This window comes from Dromiciops gliroides, chromosome 2 (assembly GCF_019393635.1).
Source record: "Dromiciops gliroides isolate mDroGli1 chromosome 2, mDroGli1.pri, whole genome shotgun sequence".
In the NCBI taxonomy this organism is placed as follows: domain Eukaryota; kingdom Metazoa; phylum Chordata; class Mammalia; order Microbiotheria; family Microbiotheriidae; genus Dromiciops; species Dromiciops gliroides.
The window spans coordinates 5,837,078-5,855,439 of NC_057862.1; the positions used below are offsets into that span (position 1 = coordinate 5,837,078).

An 18,362-nucleotide genomic window follows, 5' to 3' on the forward strand; every position below is an offset into this window, starting at 1 on the left:
CCTGTGAAGACAGGACTTCACATTTAATTCCACTTCACTGTGATTGAATAGGCCTCTATCCCTCCAAACCTGCCAAGATCCTGTGGAAAGCTGACAAGTGAACCACAAATTACCCCATTTCCTTCACACCGCCAGTCGACGACTCTCATGTTCTGGATATGGAATGACGGCACTTGTACTTACTCGGGTCTTTGAAACCTCTTTTCCAGAAGCTTTATTCTATGCACCCCAGCTTCACATCCTGAGATTTCTATTTTTCCCAAAGGGCTTCCCAGAAATTTATACTTCATCCTGCAGGCACTTCCCATTGTCCTCAGCAACCTATTAAGAGAAGAGAGACCAGTTACAAAGACCAGAAGCAAACACAACATCACACTGGGGCAAAGACTCAAATATCTGACAAAAACAACTTGGGAAAATGGAACACAATCTGGCAGAAGTTACATTTAGACCTATATCTCACACTACATACCAAGGTCACTTCCAAACGGCTTCTCAGCTAGAAAAATGCCACCTCACAGACACATCCAAAGAGCAATGAAGGAATCCCCCTTTACAACTACGGATAAGAGAATGAATACCTCACTATCAGTAGGGGACAGAGAGAATCATGGGAGAAGAAAGGGCAAATTTGACTACAAAGCTGTTCTGCATAAACAAAATCAATCCAGGTAACACTCTAAGGGGAATATTTAATTACAAAAATAGATTTGCAGCAGGTTTCTTGATAAGGGCTGATATCCAAGATAAAAGGAACCAAACATAAAAGAACAAGCGCGATTGCCCAATAGATAAATGGTCAAAGATATGAACAGGCAATTCTCAGGGGAAGAAATACAAGCAACCAAGTCACATGAAGAAAATGCTGGAACAAACTAGTAATCAGAGGGATGCAACCTAAAAGAACCCAGAGGTTGGATCTTACGTCCACCAGATTAGTCAAGATAATTGGAAAGGAAAATGGCAAATACTGTAATAGCTGTGTAAAAATAGGCCCACAAATGTACATATTAATAATATTGATCACTCCAAGCATTCTAGAAATCACTTTAATCAAAGCTATCTATAGTGTTATGAAAAAAATGCTCTCAATCACTATTGATCAGAGGAGTGCAAATTAAAACAACTCTGAGGTAGCAGCTCACATCTATCAGAGTGGCTAATGTAACAAAAAAGGGAAATGCTGGATATGGAAAAACCGGGACACTAATCCACTATTGGAGAGGAAAGGGGGAGGGGGAAAGGGAAGGGAATAAGCATTTATATAGCAGTAATAATAATAATAATAATCTATTAAGCACCTGTTATGTGCCAGACACTGTTATAAGTGCTTTACAATTATCTCACTTGATCCTCACAATACCCATGAGGCAGGTGCTATTATCATCTCCATTTTTACAGATGAGGAAACTGAGGCAAACAGAGGTAAGGTGACTTGTCCAGGGTCACAAAGTTAGTGTGTCTGAGGCTGGATTTGAAATCCAATCTTCCTGACTCTAGGCCTAGCACTCTATCCACTGCACCACCAGCTATCGAGGGAGGTAGGGAGGGAAGGAAGGATGGAGGGAGGGAGGGAGGGAGGGAAGGAGGGAGGGAAGGAGGGGGGGAGGGAAGGAAGGAAGGAAGGAGGGAGAGAGGGGAGGAGGGAGAGAGGGAGGGAGGCAAGGAAGGAAGGAAGGAAGGAAGGAAGGATGGAGGGAGGGAGGGAGGGAAGGAGGGAGGGAAGGAGGGGGGGAGGGAAGGAAGGAAGGAAGGAGGGAGAGAGGGAGGGAGGGAGGCAAGGAAGGAAGGAAGGAGGGAGGGAGGGAAGGAAGGAAGGAAGGAGGGAAGGAAGGATGGAGGGAGGAAGGAGGGAGGGAGGAAGGAGGGAGGGAGGAAGGAAGGAGGGAGGAAGGAAGGAGGGAGGAAGGAAGGACGGATGGATGGACAGACAATGTATAATGACCTGCCTCTATCTAAGATGATAAAACCCTTGGGCATGCCAAGGTCACTCTCTCTTTGCCCTCTCTTTACCCCGCTTCCTTGGCTCAGAATGCTTTCTCTTGGTGCGCACTCTTTCTCTTAGGACAATGTAGATATGAAGGCCTGAGACTATGAGAAGTTAGGGAGACATGCGGTCACTACTTCACTGAAATATAATATTAATTAATAATAAATGCTTACTGCCAAACCTGGTGTGATAGCCACTAACATATAAATAGCGATCAATTAAGTTATACAGCACAGTAGTAGCAATAATCTTAGACCACACAGGGAGAGAATCACCGGCGGCTCCGCTGGAGGGGAGGGCCCACTGTACAGTGAAAAAGGCCAGGACATGGGGCTGGGAGGTGGCACTGAAGCGCAAACGGGGGAGGGGCCCTGTGGCACTGCATGGAACGAGATGGGGAGTTGGCAGACGGAGTGCCAGGGTCACTGGCCAGCAAGGGACGGTCCAGCAGGTCTTGGTGAACACAATAACAGAAGACCTGTGACAAAGCCAAATCATTGGCGGGGGCGGGGGGGGGGGGGGAGAAGCTACTGAAGTGACAAAGTCCAGGGAAGAACAAAACTGTACGAAGAGAGGGGAGAACCGAGTCACTCCACCCAGGCTTGGCAGAGCCAGAGAAGCCCCATCTACAAATGTTGAGAGGATGCCAGGTCTAAGGAAGGAGCGAGAAGTGCCGTTAAGGGTCATCTGATCCGCAGAACTAGCAGCAACAAGATGATGATGCTGTGGCCACGAGCTGACTGGGGCTCGCACCGAGGACTCGGCCATTATTCTTGGGGAATTTCAGGGTCTACGTCAGGCCAGCTCTCAGTCACCATGTAAATTGTGAGGGAGAAACGGAGGCAACAAAGTTCTGAGAGCGAGCAATTTATTAGCAAAGTTAGCAATGGCCAATAAATGGGGTCCAAGACTCCTCTCGCTGGCCAAGGGCCCTGTGGAGAAGTGATACGGGTATTTATTCATCCATTGCTGATTGGTCGGCACAGAGGACAGTGACCACAAGTTGCATCAGCTAACAGACCCCACAATTATTGAACAAGTACAAGATAAGGGAAATCATGGTTCTGAGAACAGGGAATTAGAATCCTTAAGTAAAAACTGTTCTCTGATTGGCTAGACAATACACAAGCTCATGGATTCATATACATCGGGATCTTAGCCATGCATCACGTGGAAAGTCTGCCATTTTCCATGAGTCCAAACGAAGAACTAACTCACACCAAAGGGGACCTTCAACTCCCCCAGAGGGAAGAGGACGTTGTACAGAATCGAGGCACAGGCTCACAAGAATGGGGAAGCTAAACTCTAACATCTCACTGACACAAGCTGGCTCAATTAAGTTTAATAAGTCATAGCAGGCCTTAGCAAAAACAAAATCAGTCTGATGCTATTGATTAAGCGTAATTCCAAATGTGCATTTCTCAATTCCCCCTTTGATCCTTGAAAGACTCGAGCTTCCTAGAGGTCTAAGAAACAGCTGTGCCAATGAACTGGTGCGACTCACCCAGACCAGAGTCAGCAGAACCCCCAGATGGCTATTTCCTGAACTGGGCCTTGGGCCCTGGATCAGGGCACCCCATGATGCTCTTCTCAGGCTGATTTTTGTACACGAAGGCCACGGCAGCCTGGGAGCGTCATTCTAGACGATGAGCCTCCTTGTAGTGACTCTTCTAGAGAAGACCCTGGGAGCTGTCACAGCCAAAGGCTCCACGACAGCCACAGGCCAGGTCTCCAAAAACCAGGCAGAGCAGGCGATGCTGAGGCCTGGCGGGCTTCTCATTTGGCTGCAAGTGTCCCTGGGAGAGGGCCGGAGATGCCACACAGCTCAGAAAGGAGGGAACCCTTTCATGGCTGGGCATCTCTGCAATGTCCTCAAATAGACATTTTCTAGAAGACACAGTTCAACTAAACACACCAGACACATTTTGTTGTTTAACAAAAGCAAAACCAAGCTCACTCCAGCACAAAGCCAAAGCACTGCCATAATGAGATCATTCTTCCCAACGCCAACTCATCATATTCGAAGTCCTGATCCAGGAGCTCAGGCTGCCAGAATATTTTTAGGAATTAATTTTGAGTGTGCCTTGGTGCAGCAGTTATGACACAGCTGAAGACAAGGTGGAGAGAGAGAAGACAACAAGGGCCCGTGTGATTATAACAGTCAAAACCAGGAAAACTGCCAAGAAACCACAAAGAAGGAGCCAGCCCATCACCACTATCTGCCCCATGTGTCGCTTCTGCTGTTTGGTGAGTTTCAGACATGAATCCCTGCAGTTCATGGATACTGGGGACACTCTCTCCAGACTTATTAACGTAGGAGCAACAGGATTGATTAACAGCAGCACATGGTCCTCCCTGGGCTGCAGTGAGGAAGTCTAACAGTGGAAAGTGAATCAACTTCCACCTGACTGGGGGTTGGGGGCGTGGGGGATGGCGTTGGGTGGTCCAGCTGATGCCCAGGTTGGGCCCTGGGCTGGCTTTCCAATTTCAACAGAAATATTCCTTACTGACTGAAACACTCTAGTAACACCCAGCTGTGGGAAGCCGGCCCATCCACAAAACTCTCTGTGGCTAGACCCAATTTACTACCTTTGGTTTGTGTGGCACGTGTCTCTTCTTCTCTAAGTCACCATGCACCAAGATTTCTAGTCTCTTTCTTTCCAATTAAACCTACGGGATGATTAAAAACAGATGTGGGGGGGACCAAATAGGCAATCCCACATGTTCCGTACCATGTTGGAGGCAGAAATAAGGCTTCTCCTGCACAAAGGGAAAAGTGGCTGGGGTCAGCAGCCCGCACGGCATCTCTGTGACTCTCTGGTATGCTCCAGAAGCTGCTCTGTTTTTATAAACAAGAGTTACAAAAGGCGAGTGTAGAAGTGGGCCACTAGTGCCCCTGAAGACTGCAGTCTTGGTACAAATGAAGGAGTCAGGAAGTGGGAAAGAACAGTGACAGTGTACAGAGTTTCCCATGCGGAGAGCTAGCTCTCACTGGTTCTCATTTTGTCCATACCGACAGAGGCCGATGGAAAGGCTACTGACGCTGTGGAGGAGAACTGGTGTTATACTGCCTGTGACTGTGGTGAGCACTCGGGGTCCTTAAAGGTTTACACGGCTGGGCCGACTTCATGCCACAGGCTTTGTCTAGCTGGCTCTGAGCATCAATATCGGCCCTGCTCCTCACCCACATGGTCCTGGGAAGATGGGAGACCGAGAGGAGAAGACCACCTTCCCAGGGAGGCCGAGTTCTGCTGGCTTGCTGGGAGCTCCTGACACAGACCTTGTCACTGGGATGAAAATCGTGTAGGGAGCCGTCCCAAGGTCCTGCCCGCGCTACCACTGCTGCCTTGGAAGCGTGGCTCTGTATGCCTGGTGAAGGACGCCTCTCCTCCCAGCAGGGGGTATAAATTTGAGGCAAAGGCTTGGCTTCACCAGGAGAGTGACCGACACACATTTCAGGAGAGCTATACCACCCCCCGCCCCGTCTGCTGCGCAGATGAAACCGCTCCAAGAACATCTGGCCTCTTCAAGTGGCTTTCAGAGCACAATTTGCAATCATAGCTTCAGGTTCCTTATTCATACGTTCAACTTGACCAGAGCTTGGTGGCTGGTGGGGGGATGGAACTGAGAAGGGGAATATATTTGGGAAAGAACAGATCAGTAAAATGAGACCCCCTGCCCCCATCTGCATCAGTGCCTGCCTGGGGACCAAACCGGGGCACGGCCTCCCTGAGAAGCATTTGGCTGCAGTTTAGAAGGGGAAATGCTTCTGCCCACTGAGTGAGCTGACAGACAATAACCAGGTGAGCTCTCTCACACGGTGACTTTGGCAAGCGAATAAAGTCAATCTGTAGATGTCCAAAGGCACCGTGTGGTTATGTGCTTAACAAGAGGCACGGCAGAAGGGGTGGGAGATGAGCTTAGGGAATGCCTAGGGCCCCCACACCCGCCATATTGTCTCAGCCAACCTAGGTCCCCAAATGACCCCCTCATGAACACAAAGACAAGCCGGAGACAGCTCGGTTCTGCCTTAAAGTGCCAGTTCCATTTCTTGACCTCCGGATGCCTGTAGACAAGACTGAGATTGTCTTCAGCAGCAAGGGAGAGATGCACAACACACTGAGGCCCTTCCATGGCAGTGAGGCTGGCTCCCTGTGAGATGGGACCAGCCCCCACTGATGAGCGCAGGACAGTGAGAAATGGCCGAGGCAGCAGCCACAAGTTCCCTGACGATGTCCGCATTAGCAGTGACTTTGCCTACGTAGCTCAGAGAGTGTCTTGGCAGCCAGCAATGCTTGGACACTGAGACAAGGGGGCAAGGAGGCTGCCCACATGGCCCCAGGGTAGAAGACCACAACAGTACCCGAGTAGCAGATGGGCCCATCAGGACTCGGACCATAACCAGAATTCTGCAAAGTGGTACCAGAGACGTCATGTCTACTACAGAGGCACAGTCTTGCAGTGGCTCCCCAGAAATGGGCAGGTTGGGGAGCAATGTGGCAGGGTTGAGGGGGGTACCACTTGAGAATAATATTCTCTTTGCCCTTTCTAGGAGGTCTCTGATCAGAAAAGGCTTGCATTCCATGGAGAAGTAAGAGCCTGAACCTCAGGGGGTCACTGTGCCATTAGAGGGGCACCCCAAAACAATAATAAGCCTTCTCCACTAAGAGGGTGGTAGCGGCAGCAGCCCGTAGGCTAGGTGCCACTCCATCAGCCACCGCCGGGCAGAATCATGCACCACTAGGAGGCGAACACAGTCAGAACACTGGACGCCACCCCCAAAGGGTTCACAGTCCTCTGGGGGGTGTCCTCTGGGGGTCCCAAGGCTGGGGCCAATAGCAAGGCTTCCCCAGTCAGAGCAGTGAGGTTCTTTGGTCAAAGTAACCAGAGGTTTAGTAACCCAGATGGAGTCCACTATGGGCACTGACCCGCCGCTCCCAAATCACACGCAGCGTTTCTTGTTCTTTGGGACAGACAACGGCCGTCGTGCCTGTACACATTCAGACAAAATGAACCCAGGGTACTCTGCCTGGGGAAGGCACCCCCGAGCTTTGGGCGTGGAGCCCCCCCCCCCCGGCCTCCCAGACCGAGCTGTGGTAGAAGATAGCGGCTGTCTGCTTGGCAGATGCCTGCGTCAGAAGCTGTGGGAGCACAGAGTCCCTGAAGGTCAGGGTGGGGCTTTCTGCACAGCCGGAGGCAGAGGAGTCCCTGCGTCTAGCCAGGTAAGAGCCAACAGGGAGGCTGAAGCAAGCTGAGCAGTCAAACAGCAGCTCCATGATAAATGGAAGAACGAGCACGCGGCTGGGCGGGCACCGCTGGATCTCCAGCTAAGGCACATGACGCTTGCACTCACCGATAAAGGGGAATATGGTGTCACGGGAGATTTTCATGGCACAACAATGCCTTGGTCTCTCCGAGAAGCAATAACCCTCCATAGCCTTTCCTAGACAAGGGATCCTGAGACTCAGATGGGGGTGCCCCCTTCGGTCTAACAGGAAGAAGGAGAAGCTGATTTTAATAACACCACACCTGAGGACCACGCGGCCCCAGGAGTCAGGGATGTCAGGAGGAAGGCCTGGCAAAGGGAACAGAGACAGCAAATCTTCCTCAGAGGCTCCTCAAAAGTTTACAAAGTCATCCTTGGGGTCCTCAGAAACATTTGTCACAACCAGAAATAATGAGAGGGAATCTCTGGGAGATGTACAGTCAGGGAGCTATGACATGGTGACCCCTAATTTATAGGAGAGACCTCTCCCTAAAACATTCCCTGGAGATGGGCACAAGAACACAAGACTATTTCACTGCGAGAGCACCAAGATTGACCTTTCAGAGACATAATTTTAGAAGAGGGGGGCTATTCGGTAACCCCAACGCTATTCTGGCACCCCAAAGGGTGTGCTCAGAGTCTAGTGCCTCAGTTGGGACTGGCCTCAGTATCTACAAGCAATTATAAAATGTGTCACCAGCTGGAACAGTAACAGGGCTCACCAGTGCGGGGGCGGGGGGGGGGGCAAAGATTGGGCCAAGTGGTACCAGGGAAAACAAAAGGATCCTTATCAGAACCACAGGGCCCAGCCCCCCTACACACACACACACACACACACACACACACACACACACACACACACACACACACACAGCCCCACCCCATGGGCTGAAGGTGTCCCTGGATTCCCCCGGGGCCACTCTTGTTTGCATTCTCACACTGACAAGATGACCCTTTTGGTGACAAAAGGAGGGGGGCCATTTGGTCCATGGCCAAGGCTGTCTTCCCTGTTTGCTTGGGTTTTCTTCTGTTTCCTTGTCTTTCCCTTCATACACATAGAGGGCGATGCCTCGAAGCTCCCCGGCCCTGACAGCTTTTGTGAAGGCATTTTTGAATCTCCAGGATGGAGTGGTTAACAAAAGCTGCATTAAGAATTTGAGGAGCTCTTGGATTAAACAGATCTAATCCTGAATACCACTTGGTGCTCTGGCACCACCTATCATCAGAGTGGTTAGGGGTGTCCTCAAATGTGCTCCAGTTATCAGGATGGATGCCCAGGCTTCCACTCCCTGGATCAAGGATTCCCCACCTTGTAACAGCCTGGCAGAATGGCTGGATCACTAAGGTTCTGATGGAGGTCTTTTAAGGGTCAATTAGGAAGAGCCCCCTGGGGCTGCCACTGAGCCCCCTCTCTGAAGGCTGTTTTCTTTTCCTGGGAGGGGTGAGGTTTCCACTGAATCAGCTACATCTCCCCAGATTAAGCTGTGCCCCCTAACTGCACTTTAGACTGAGTTAGGACCACCACAGGGTCTTCCCCAAATGCAGAAGTATCTCTCCTCCATGGGGAAAGGTCAGAGGGACTGAAAGGCTGAGAGAGCCTCAGGGCACCACATGTCCAGCCCAGGTGAGACTGTGTAGGAATTTCTCCTGGAGAGGAAAGACACATGGAGCCAGTCACTGTGGCTCCGAAGCAATTAAAGTCCTTACTACAGTAGAAAGAGACTTGGGGGAGGAACGAAGGAGGAGATGGCAGGGTAGAAAGAAGGGGGACCTTGAAGAGGTTATGGCACATCCCATTGGCCAGCAAAGGACTATGTTGGCTTCAGATGGGTTTTTCTGACAATCGAAAGTACCAAATTTAGGCCAGAATAATTCATCGGCTGAATCTCTTGCAGTCTTAGAGGTACTGCATCTCTCATAATGTAGTCAATCTTTGTGCTTCCTTTTCCAAGCCGTTGATTCTTTTTTCATAATTTTCTTGTGTAGCTTTCATTTCTCTCCCCATTTTTTCTTCTATCGCTCTCGATTGATTTTTAAAACCCTTTTTGAGCTCTTCTAAGAAGGCTTTTTGGCCCTGAGACCAATTCATCTTCCCTCTTGAGGCTTCACATGTAGGCAATTTGAGGGTATTGTCCTCATCTGAGTTTGTGTTTTGCTCTTCCCTGTTGACATAGAAGCTCTCAGTGTTAAGAAAATGTTTCTTACTCATACTGTGGCTTATTATTTTTTTTTAAGTTGAGGTCTGCTCCTGGGGCACAAGGGTCACTGTTTCGAGCTGCTTGTGCTGGGGGATAGGGCTGTGTCACTGGCTTTCTACTCTGAGATCTCTGTGGCTTGTGGATTCCTCACCACCCTGGGCTTGCTCCCTGCGCTTGGCTCCTGATGCTGGGATGGTCCAGCCCAGTCATGCCTGTCCCATGAGTGGCCCTCCAGCTGGCAGCCTGCCCTCTCAGCTGGTGCTGGCAGATCTCACAACTGACCCACTGCTCCACCGGCTTGCTGAGAGAGGATCAAGCAGCCTCAGTTGCTCCACTGTGGCCGAGCCTCCTGCTGAATTGCCCAGACCCCCTCTGTGCTGTGTTGCACTGTGCTGCGCTTCCCTTTTGCCCGAGTGAGACTGACCTTTCCTGAAGTCTTCTAAATTATCTCAAGTTGGAAGATTGTGTCTCTTTGTCTTTTTGTAAGTTCTATAGTTTCAGAATCTGTTTAGAGGCTTGATTTATTTAATGTTCTTTTTGAGGGAAATGCGGGAGAGCTCAGGCAACTTCCTGGCTTCTCTCCACCATCTTGGCTCCACCTAGCATCTCTCCTAATTTAACAGCATGCTGTTCCATCATACCTGGCTGGATCAGGAGTTTCTCCTGGTTCTAAGAACTTTCCTGGGGAGGCATCCTTAGGAATATTACTGCCACACCCAAATGCTCTCCTGGCTATCCCCAAAGGAGTTTCTCCCCAACAAAAGAAGTTCCCTGGGAAGCGCACCCGAGATAAGTGTCCCAAAACTATGACCAAGGGAATTATGTACTTGCTGGTAACTCCCCTTGAAGTTTGGTGAGAGTTAAGTCTCTGCTAGCTGGAGAGCGGCATTGAAATTCTTATCTTCTGGATGCTTTGCCTAAGTGAAATAATAATGGGGTCCTTCCCTTACACACACACACACACACACACACACACACACACACACACACACACACCTGTCAGGGGAACAGTGTGATACTGATCTCAGACTAAACTACAATTCCTCGAGAATGAGAAAAGATGGCTCTCTCGGCTCTCACTCTTGGAGTGTACTCTTCTTCTTAGGAGAATCAGAAAAGATGAAGTCACTTGACATTACAAATTTTACTTCAACCTCTCTATCAACTCAGCTTTGCTTTTGCTTTCAAAAATTAGCATCAATGACATTAATTTAGAGAATCATAAATCAATTTAAAGACCTTGTTGTCAAAAATTTTCCTACATATTTTTAAAAGGGAATCTCTTATTCACTGGAGAGGTAATTCTTCTCCTTCTAGCAGTAAAGATTACTCTATCTGGGAGAGGGATGCTCTTGCCTGTAGCAGAAATTACTCTACATGTGATAAATATGCCCCTTTATTCTAGTAAGATTCTCCCATTTAAGGCTTACCTGGGCCTGGATGAATTGGTATTAAGGTTAAATGGGAGTCTGACCTCTGGGGCGGTCCTCCCCAGAGAAGTGCCTTGATGAAAATTCTTTATCAGAGCACTCTGGGGGTTCCTCAGAGAGGGCTGCCCCAGGGCCAGAGTCCCAGTACTCAACTGGCTGGCTCGCCAGCTATCATAACAGAAATCTGTGATGCTGAGAAACTGAAGCAACAAAGTTCCAAGTATAAGCAATTTACTAGAAAAGTTAGCAACGGTCAACAAATGGGGTCCAAGACTCCTCAGTAGCCAAGAACTCTGTGGAGTATTTACAGTGAATAAAGAGAAATTGAGGCAAATTACAAAATCTTGAATAACAGGTGCTTAATGATTTCTGATTGTTCAGTACAGAGGATGTTAACCACAAGTTGTATCAGCTTACTGTAAGGTAGGTTAACATACCCCAGGTATCTTAAAAAAAAAAAAAAAAAGGACAAGAATAGGGAAATCATGGTTCTAGAAATGAGGAACCAGAATCCCTATGTAGTAAACACTCCTCTCCTCTTCTCTGATTGATTAGGCATTACACAAGCTTATCGATTAATAAGTTATTAACTATAGCAGTGTCTTAGTTTAGCATCATGTGGAAAATCTGTAATTTTCCTTGAGTCAAAATAAAGAAATAACTCACGGAAAAAAGGGAACTTAAACTCACCAAGTTTGATTAAGTTTAATAAGTCATAGCAAGCCTTAGCAAAAAAGAAAATCAAGGGCAGCTAGGTGGCGCAGTGGATAGAGCACCAGCCCTGGATTCAGGAGTACCTGAGTTCAAATCCGGCCTCAGACACTTGACACTTACTGGCTGTGTGACCCTGGGCAAGTCACTTAACCCCCACTGCCCCGCAAAAAAAAAAAAAAAGAAAAGAAAATCAGTCTGATGCTATTGATTAAGCATAATTCCAAATTTCCATTGCCCACCTGCCTTGAAGCAGCTCCCCTAGTCAGGGGCGTCAGTGCCTTCTGGTTCTGTCTCAGGAGGTACCAGTCTGAAAGGAGACACCAATGTACACTGGATAAATGGACTGAGTTTAAGACCAAAAGCCAAGATGAGGGGAAAGGACACAGAAAAGGCTGCAATCAATGACTATGAAAATCTCCCAAAAGAATGAGTTACAAAATCCAAATGTCCCAGGCACTCAGAGTGAGACTGCACACCCTGATTCCAAGGCCACTGGGAAGGATGGAATGCAGGGGAGCAGGAGGTGAGGGGGTGCAGAGTGGGGAAAACTAGGGGGACCTCAGCAGGAGCGAGAGCTGGGAGGAGTGTATGGGGAGAGCTAGGGAACTGTACAGGGGCCAGTACAGAGATGGGGAGCACTGGGGAGACACAGAACTAACTCACAATTTCCTTCAGATAAATATTTGGGCAACTAAGTATGTTTACATGGCGTATTCCATCCCTATTTTCCCTAACTATGGGCATCGCTATGAGAGAGCTAAAAAGAATAAAGAAAAGGGAAATTATTCTTGTCTTGTCTGAGATTTCTTTTCTTTTTTCTTTTTCTTTCTTTTTTTTTTTAGTGAGGCAATTGGGGTTAAGTGACTTGCCTAGGGTCACACAGCTAGTGAGTGTTGTGCTTGAGGCCATATTTGAACTCAGGTACTCCTGACTCCAGGGCCGGTGCTCTATCCACTGTGCCACCCAGCTGCCCCTTGTCTGAGATTTCTAAACTGCCCTGATTCCAACAGCTCAAGCTTCCATGACTCTTCATAGAACAGCACAAGGAGGCTCAGCAATCAAGAGGTACCTCAATCTAGGTGCTCTTTCAGCATGAAGTAAAACATGATGCACACTGAACAGAGAAGGGAAGCGTTAGGGGCCTATTAAAAACTTAACAGAAATAACTGTGTTTGTCAATTAGATGGCAAAGCTGTAACTAGACACTAGGAAGCCTCATTTCTCTTAACCCGAATCCACGGAATATACTCTCACTGGACGCCAAGAGCAGTCTCAGAAGTCAGCTCAGGCTGCCTGCTCCAAGTCAGAGTGCGATGAGCCAAAGGCCCAGTCGCCTCCCCACGTGGATCTGGCCTGGGCCCCTCGAGCATCAGTCCCCTCCAAGTGCAGAGGGAACCAATGGTCATGACTCAAAGAAAGGCTCCACACACCCCCTCCCCACTCTCCACCTTGGCTCCGAGTGCCCACTGCCTAGGGACCAAGCATGGACCCTGACCATGACCACTTGCCTAACTGGATTTCACAGCTATTACCCAACAACCAACATTTCAAACACTCAAATGGACCAGCAGAGATGTGGCCAACCCTGAAGGGCTTTTCTCTTGGCTTCCCACTCTCTGACAATCACAAAGCCGATGCCAGCCAGCCTAGCACAGAATGGCAACCAGGATGGCACCTAGTTCTGCACCTCGGCCTGCAAGGCCACAGGAGCCCCAGAGGTCACTGTTCTTCCCTATGGTGGGCAGCTGGGATGGGAGGGAAGAACTTCCTGTGGGACGGGCACTGTGAGGCTAAGCACTTTACAATGTTATCTCATCGGAGATAATGCTGGGGAGTTGGGGTGCTGTGGGGGAAGGGCTTTTTAGGGGATCTCTGAAAACCAAATGCATCCTGTTCAAGGAGAGGGGCCATGGAAACCATCCCTCCCAGGGTGCCCTGGCGAGGACAACGCTCAACCACGGTCACATGTGATGAATGAACTAATTTGCCCACATCACCTGAATGGCATCTTGGTTATAAAGGAGGGTTCTGCTGGCCCTGGGGGAGGGGGGGACCAATGGGAGATGAGAAGGGATTTGGAGGGGGGAAATCAATAAAAACTTATTTTTTTAAAGATGAAGTGAAATGAACCAGCAAAGCCTTTACTCTTTATTGTGTCCTGAAACCGAGTGATGCGACACTTCCCCTTGAACAATGGAGAAAGCTCCAGTGCTAATACACCGAACAAACCTTTCACTGGGATTTGGCAAAGAAGTCACCACAGATTGTCGTGATGCCCACTTGTAGCCCCAGCTCAGTCTGAACAAAGTTCTATTTTCAATGTTAAAGTGACATGAATAAGTGAGATACAGCTTGATGGGGACGGTGGGGGTAGTAAAAACAAATGCCCCCACGTTAAGCCAAACCAAGACGTGTCTGGTAAGGGCTTGTGTTGTTCCAGGCGCTGTACTAGACACAAAGAAAGGCTATCAGGTGACGATGAAAAGTTGAGGAAGATGTAAAAACCTCTGTATCTTCAGAAAACAGGTCAGCTGTGACCTAAAAACAAGGACAGACAGCAGCTGGGACGCACAAGCCAGCAGACGCCACATGAAAATGGGGAGCGTAAATGTGGAAATTACTTCTACAAATTGGCAGGGCTCAGACCCGCGGGTCTGGGGGACTCACATTCTGGGGAGTAAGGAACGGCTTAGTGTCGGGCTGGGGTCAGAGCAATTATTGTGGAGAATTCAGGAAGGACTCGGAGTGGTCTGAGTGCCCCCTACTGCCCCAACACGTGCAACCCCCCCCCCCCATGCACACACATACACCTGCATGCGCACACACTTTAAATGGGCACTTACCAGCTGACCAACTACTCATTTTAAAGGCGGATAAATAGGTCCTAGAAGAAATCAGATGACCCAGTTTAACGTCCACATTTAGACAAAGCGTCACGTGTCATTAAAACTGCAGAATCCAATTCCACAGTATAACGAGCAAAAAAAAGCACACGATCTTTGTAAACGACACCCCCCACCAGACTAAGGCTCCCCCGCCTCTGGGCCCTCCCGTCTGCCCCTTCCGCGCTAACTGCACTTGGGCTCTCCTGCTCTTCTTTCTCCAAACTTCCCTTCCCGTACCCCCCAGTCAATCTGGCTCATACCCAGACAGAAGCACGCTCCTCCTCTGTGCTAAGTCTTTCAGTGGTTCCCTAGTGTATTTCCAAGGGTGTAGATGTCACACAATCTTTCCAACCTTGTCACATAAATGATCCCCTTCCCTAATGTACCCTTCAGCCATGCCAGCCTCTGGTCTACACTTGCAGGCAGACTTTCCTGCTCCCCACACTGTGGTGCTTTCCTCACCAAACATTACCCAACGTTTGCACTGTATGTACTGCTAGGTGGTCCTGAGGTCTTCTCGCAAGGAACACAAGATTCTACAGGGCACAAGCTGCTTCACTTCTGTCTTTGCCCCTTTGTCGCTTAGAGCAGGGCTTGGACCAGAGGGGCACCTGTATGTGCTATGTGCATGGTGTATGTGTGTATACATGTGTGCTCTGTTCATGTGCGCATGTGTTGTGTGTGCTTCGTGTGCACACATGTGCTGCTGTGTGGACACATACGTGTGTGGGTGTCCATATGCTGCCTGGTCAAGGCTCACTGAGCTTAAGTCATCTGTCCAGAACACCACCACCCAAGCGCCACAGAAATACCTCATGGACTCGTTCTTTACTAAGAGGAAGAGATCATGATTTTCTGCCAAGTCCTCTTCTTGAACCCACACATGGTCTGACCCAGATGCAGGTGGCTTAACAGCAGTGACCTGAACATTCCAAAAACAACTGTCCACACAGCCACCTGGCCACGGTCCCCCTATTTAACCTTGAAAAATAGGGCAGCTTTCTACAAATCTCTAATAAGAGAAAAATAAAGTGGAACAACAGCACGCCCCCAGCAAATTGGAAAAGATGAATAAGATGGCAAGAGTTAATGTCAGAAAGACCATGGGAAGACAAGTACACTAATACACTGTGAGGAGAGCTGGCAATTTCGTCCCTTCTGAAAAAAATGTGGAATCATGGGAGGAAGAAAAGAATTGAATCACCCCAAAATGTGCCTGGGTCCTACGGTTCCTACTATGTGACCAAGATCCCACTGCTGGGGGATATACCCCATGGAGATGTAACAGTTCAAATAAAATCAGGTAAACTGAGGCACAAGGTTCCAAGCATGATCAATTTTTTTTTTTTTTTGGTGAGGCAATTGGAGTTGTGACTTACCCAGGGTCACACAGCTAGTAAGTGTTAAGTGTCTAAGGCCAGATTTGAACTCAGGTCCTCCTGAATCCAGGGCCGGTGCTTTAACCACTGCACCATCTAGCATGATCAATTTATTAGTAAAGTGTGAATTTGCCAATAAATAGGATCTCAGCTTCCTTGGAAAAGGCAAGATCCCAACTGAGTGAAAGGGATGCTTATCATCAAGGGGGCGCAGAATAAAGAACAGGACTTCCACAGGCAGGGAATGAATGATGATTGGTTGAAAGAGCCTGACCTCATAACTGGCAAAATCAGTCTGAGTGGTTCCAGAACTGAGGCCTCAGGGACAATGGGAATGGTTAGAAATTGGGAAGGAGCGACTGTCGCTAGCCCCTCTTTCCCTCCGGGGACTAAGAAGAGTTTGTTGTTGGAGCCCACCTTCATGGTTAAAGAGCCTGGACCGGACCCCTTTGGAGAACAGAGCAGACCTCCTGGACACCAGACTAGAACGGCGATCACCAGAAGGGGACTGCTAACCGTAGCCCATTCCAGACCAGCTGGACTTCTGAGCTAAGTTCAGCAACAGAGAACCGTGATCCATGAACTATAAGTAGGACCAATTAAAAAGTGATACAGAGCCAACCTGATTATTTCAGGGGTCAGGGCAGAAAGAAAGACTAGAGAGAGACATGACCATCCCCAGTACTGAGACACAGGGAAAGGCACACAGCAGGTGTAAAACAGGCGCTCGTAAGAAGATGCTCAGAGGAGGCTGGATCAGTGAACCACTCGTGAATTCACAGGTGTGTGTCTGAGTTGCACTGATCCCTGGTCATGGGGATGGCTCTCTAGGAGGAAAAAGGAAAAATAAAAGGGGTGCAAAAACAATCAATCAAATTTTATTTAAAAAGAGCTACAAGGAAACAATGAATCTGAGGAATTCAGCGAAATATGGGAAGATGCATATGAAACGAGCAGGACTAAGAAAACAACTTGCACAGTGATTCCAACAACAGAGAGAAAGGACACCAGGCAATTGTAATGGCCGAGCCTGAGTCTTCAAAGAAGATGAGAAGAGAGGCCAAGGTACGTGGGCTTGGGGGCTGCGTGGGGCCCTAGACAGGCTGCCGCGCTGCTAGGGTTTGCTGCCCTGGGAGTGTTCCTGGGCTTTGCTCGGTTTTTACCTTGGTAACAGAGAAAGGCTCCTTGGGTAGGAGAGGTGAGAGGATTAAATCTGTAAATAAATAAGGCTTTAAAAGCATCAATAAAACAAAACAAACAACCACAGGCAGAAGGAAAAACTAAAAGCACAAATCAAAATTCAGCCCTATCAAGAGCTTCTCCAAGGTCCTCAGCAGAAGCCTTGTGCCTGCGAGGAGGTGACCTTGAGTCACCTCCACGCCTTCAACTATGATGGGCCCAGCAATGGACAGGCCATCTCTTAGCCAAGCACCAGCCTGTAAGCAGAAGCCCAGCTTCTCCCAATGACCAGGTGTGACACGCTAGAAGGATAGAGGCCACCAGGGTTCTCAGTTAGCGCCAAACACCCACCCATGGAGGGAATATGGTGTCCACATCGGTGAAATCACCGACCCTTCAAAGAGGGAAGTCCGCATCAGCCCTGCCGTCAGATAAAACCGTTTCCCAAGGCGTATCTGTGTCTCTCACGCCCCTCATGCTCCAAGGGGAATCAGATCGGCTCTTTTCCCAAATAAGGGAACAGAATTTGCAAGGGAATCTCCAAGTCCCCCAGCTGAGATGGGATCAATGCTACCTTTATAAATCATTCTATGCCAAGTAATAAGACGGCTAATCTAAACTACGACGGTATCCTAAGAAAGAAGGCTTGTGAGTTCCACACATCTACACAATGCCCAACAGTCTAAATATCAGCACAACATTCTTGTTGTGCCGACCGGGGAACTGAGAAATAAACGGATTTCCAGAGTGGACGGCTACCCTTCTTCTTAGGGGGTCCCCCGGGGTCAAGGGCTACTGGAGGTAAGGATGACCACTCACTGGCCTGAGTTTGCCAGGACCGTACTGTGTGCATGGACCAGCCTGGGCCACTCATCACCATTAGGCAACAGAAGTGAACAAAGCCATCAGTTCCCCAAATTGAAGTTCCCATGAGCTGTCTTGGGATGCAGAGATGGCAAGAACAGGGAACTGTCTTGGGTCCATGCTCTGGCCTATTGCCAGTGTTCAGTAATCCCAACACAGCCTGAGCCTCCAGAAAGAACATTCACCTCAAATTCCCAAAGGAACCAGAGGGAATGACCATGCACAAAGCAACACTGGGGATGGAAACCACACCCGTGAGTTTATTAGTGTCTGTAGGGAACTCCCTGTGTGGATGCATTGTCACATTCTCTACAGCTGACAGCCAGAGAGCTGCCCAAAGCACCAGGGTCAAGCTCAGAAATGGGGGCCACCGCCCCATAATGAGGATGCTGGTGCTCCACACGGCAACTTGCATGTTTTGTATTTTTACTGTTTCCCAGTCATCTCTAATGGGTCT

The 18,362-nt window shown here is 48.9% G+C and overlaps 1 protein-coding gene across 2 annotated transcripts in view; it reads right to left on the reverse strand.

Moving 5' to 3' along the window:
- The window catches only part of MGMT (O-6-methylguanine-DNA methyltransferase), a 273,819-nt gene that overhangs the window by 213,411 nt on the left and 42,046 nt on the right, over positions 1-18,362 (reverse strand). The window contains exons 1-2 of one of the 2 annotated variants that reach the window (XM_043986822.1): positions 14,442-14,566; positions 184-321 (exon numbers count right to left, since the gene is read on the reverse strand). In XM_043986822.1, coding sequence (XP_043842757.1) covers positions 184-308 — 125 coding nt within the window. In that variant the 5' untranslated portion in view covers positions 309-321; positions 14,442-14,566. Of the gene's footprint in view, positions 1-183; positions 322-14,441; positions 14,567-18,362 lie in introns of those variants that run through there. The other variant, XM_043986821.1, reaches the window with a different exon arrangement.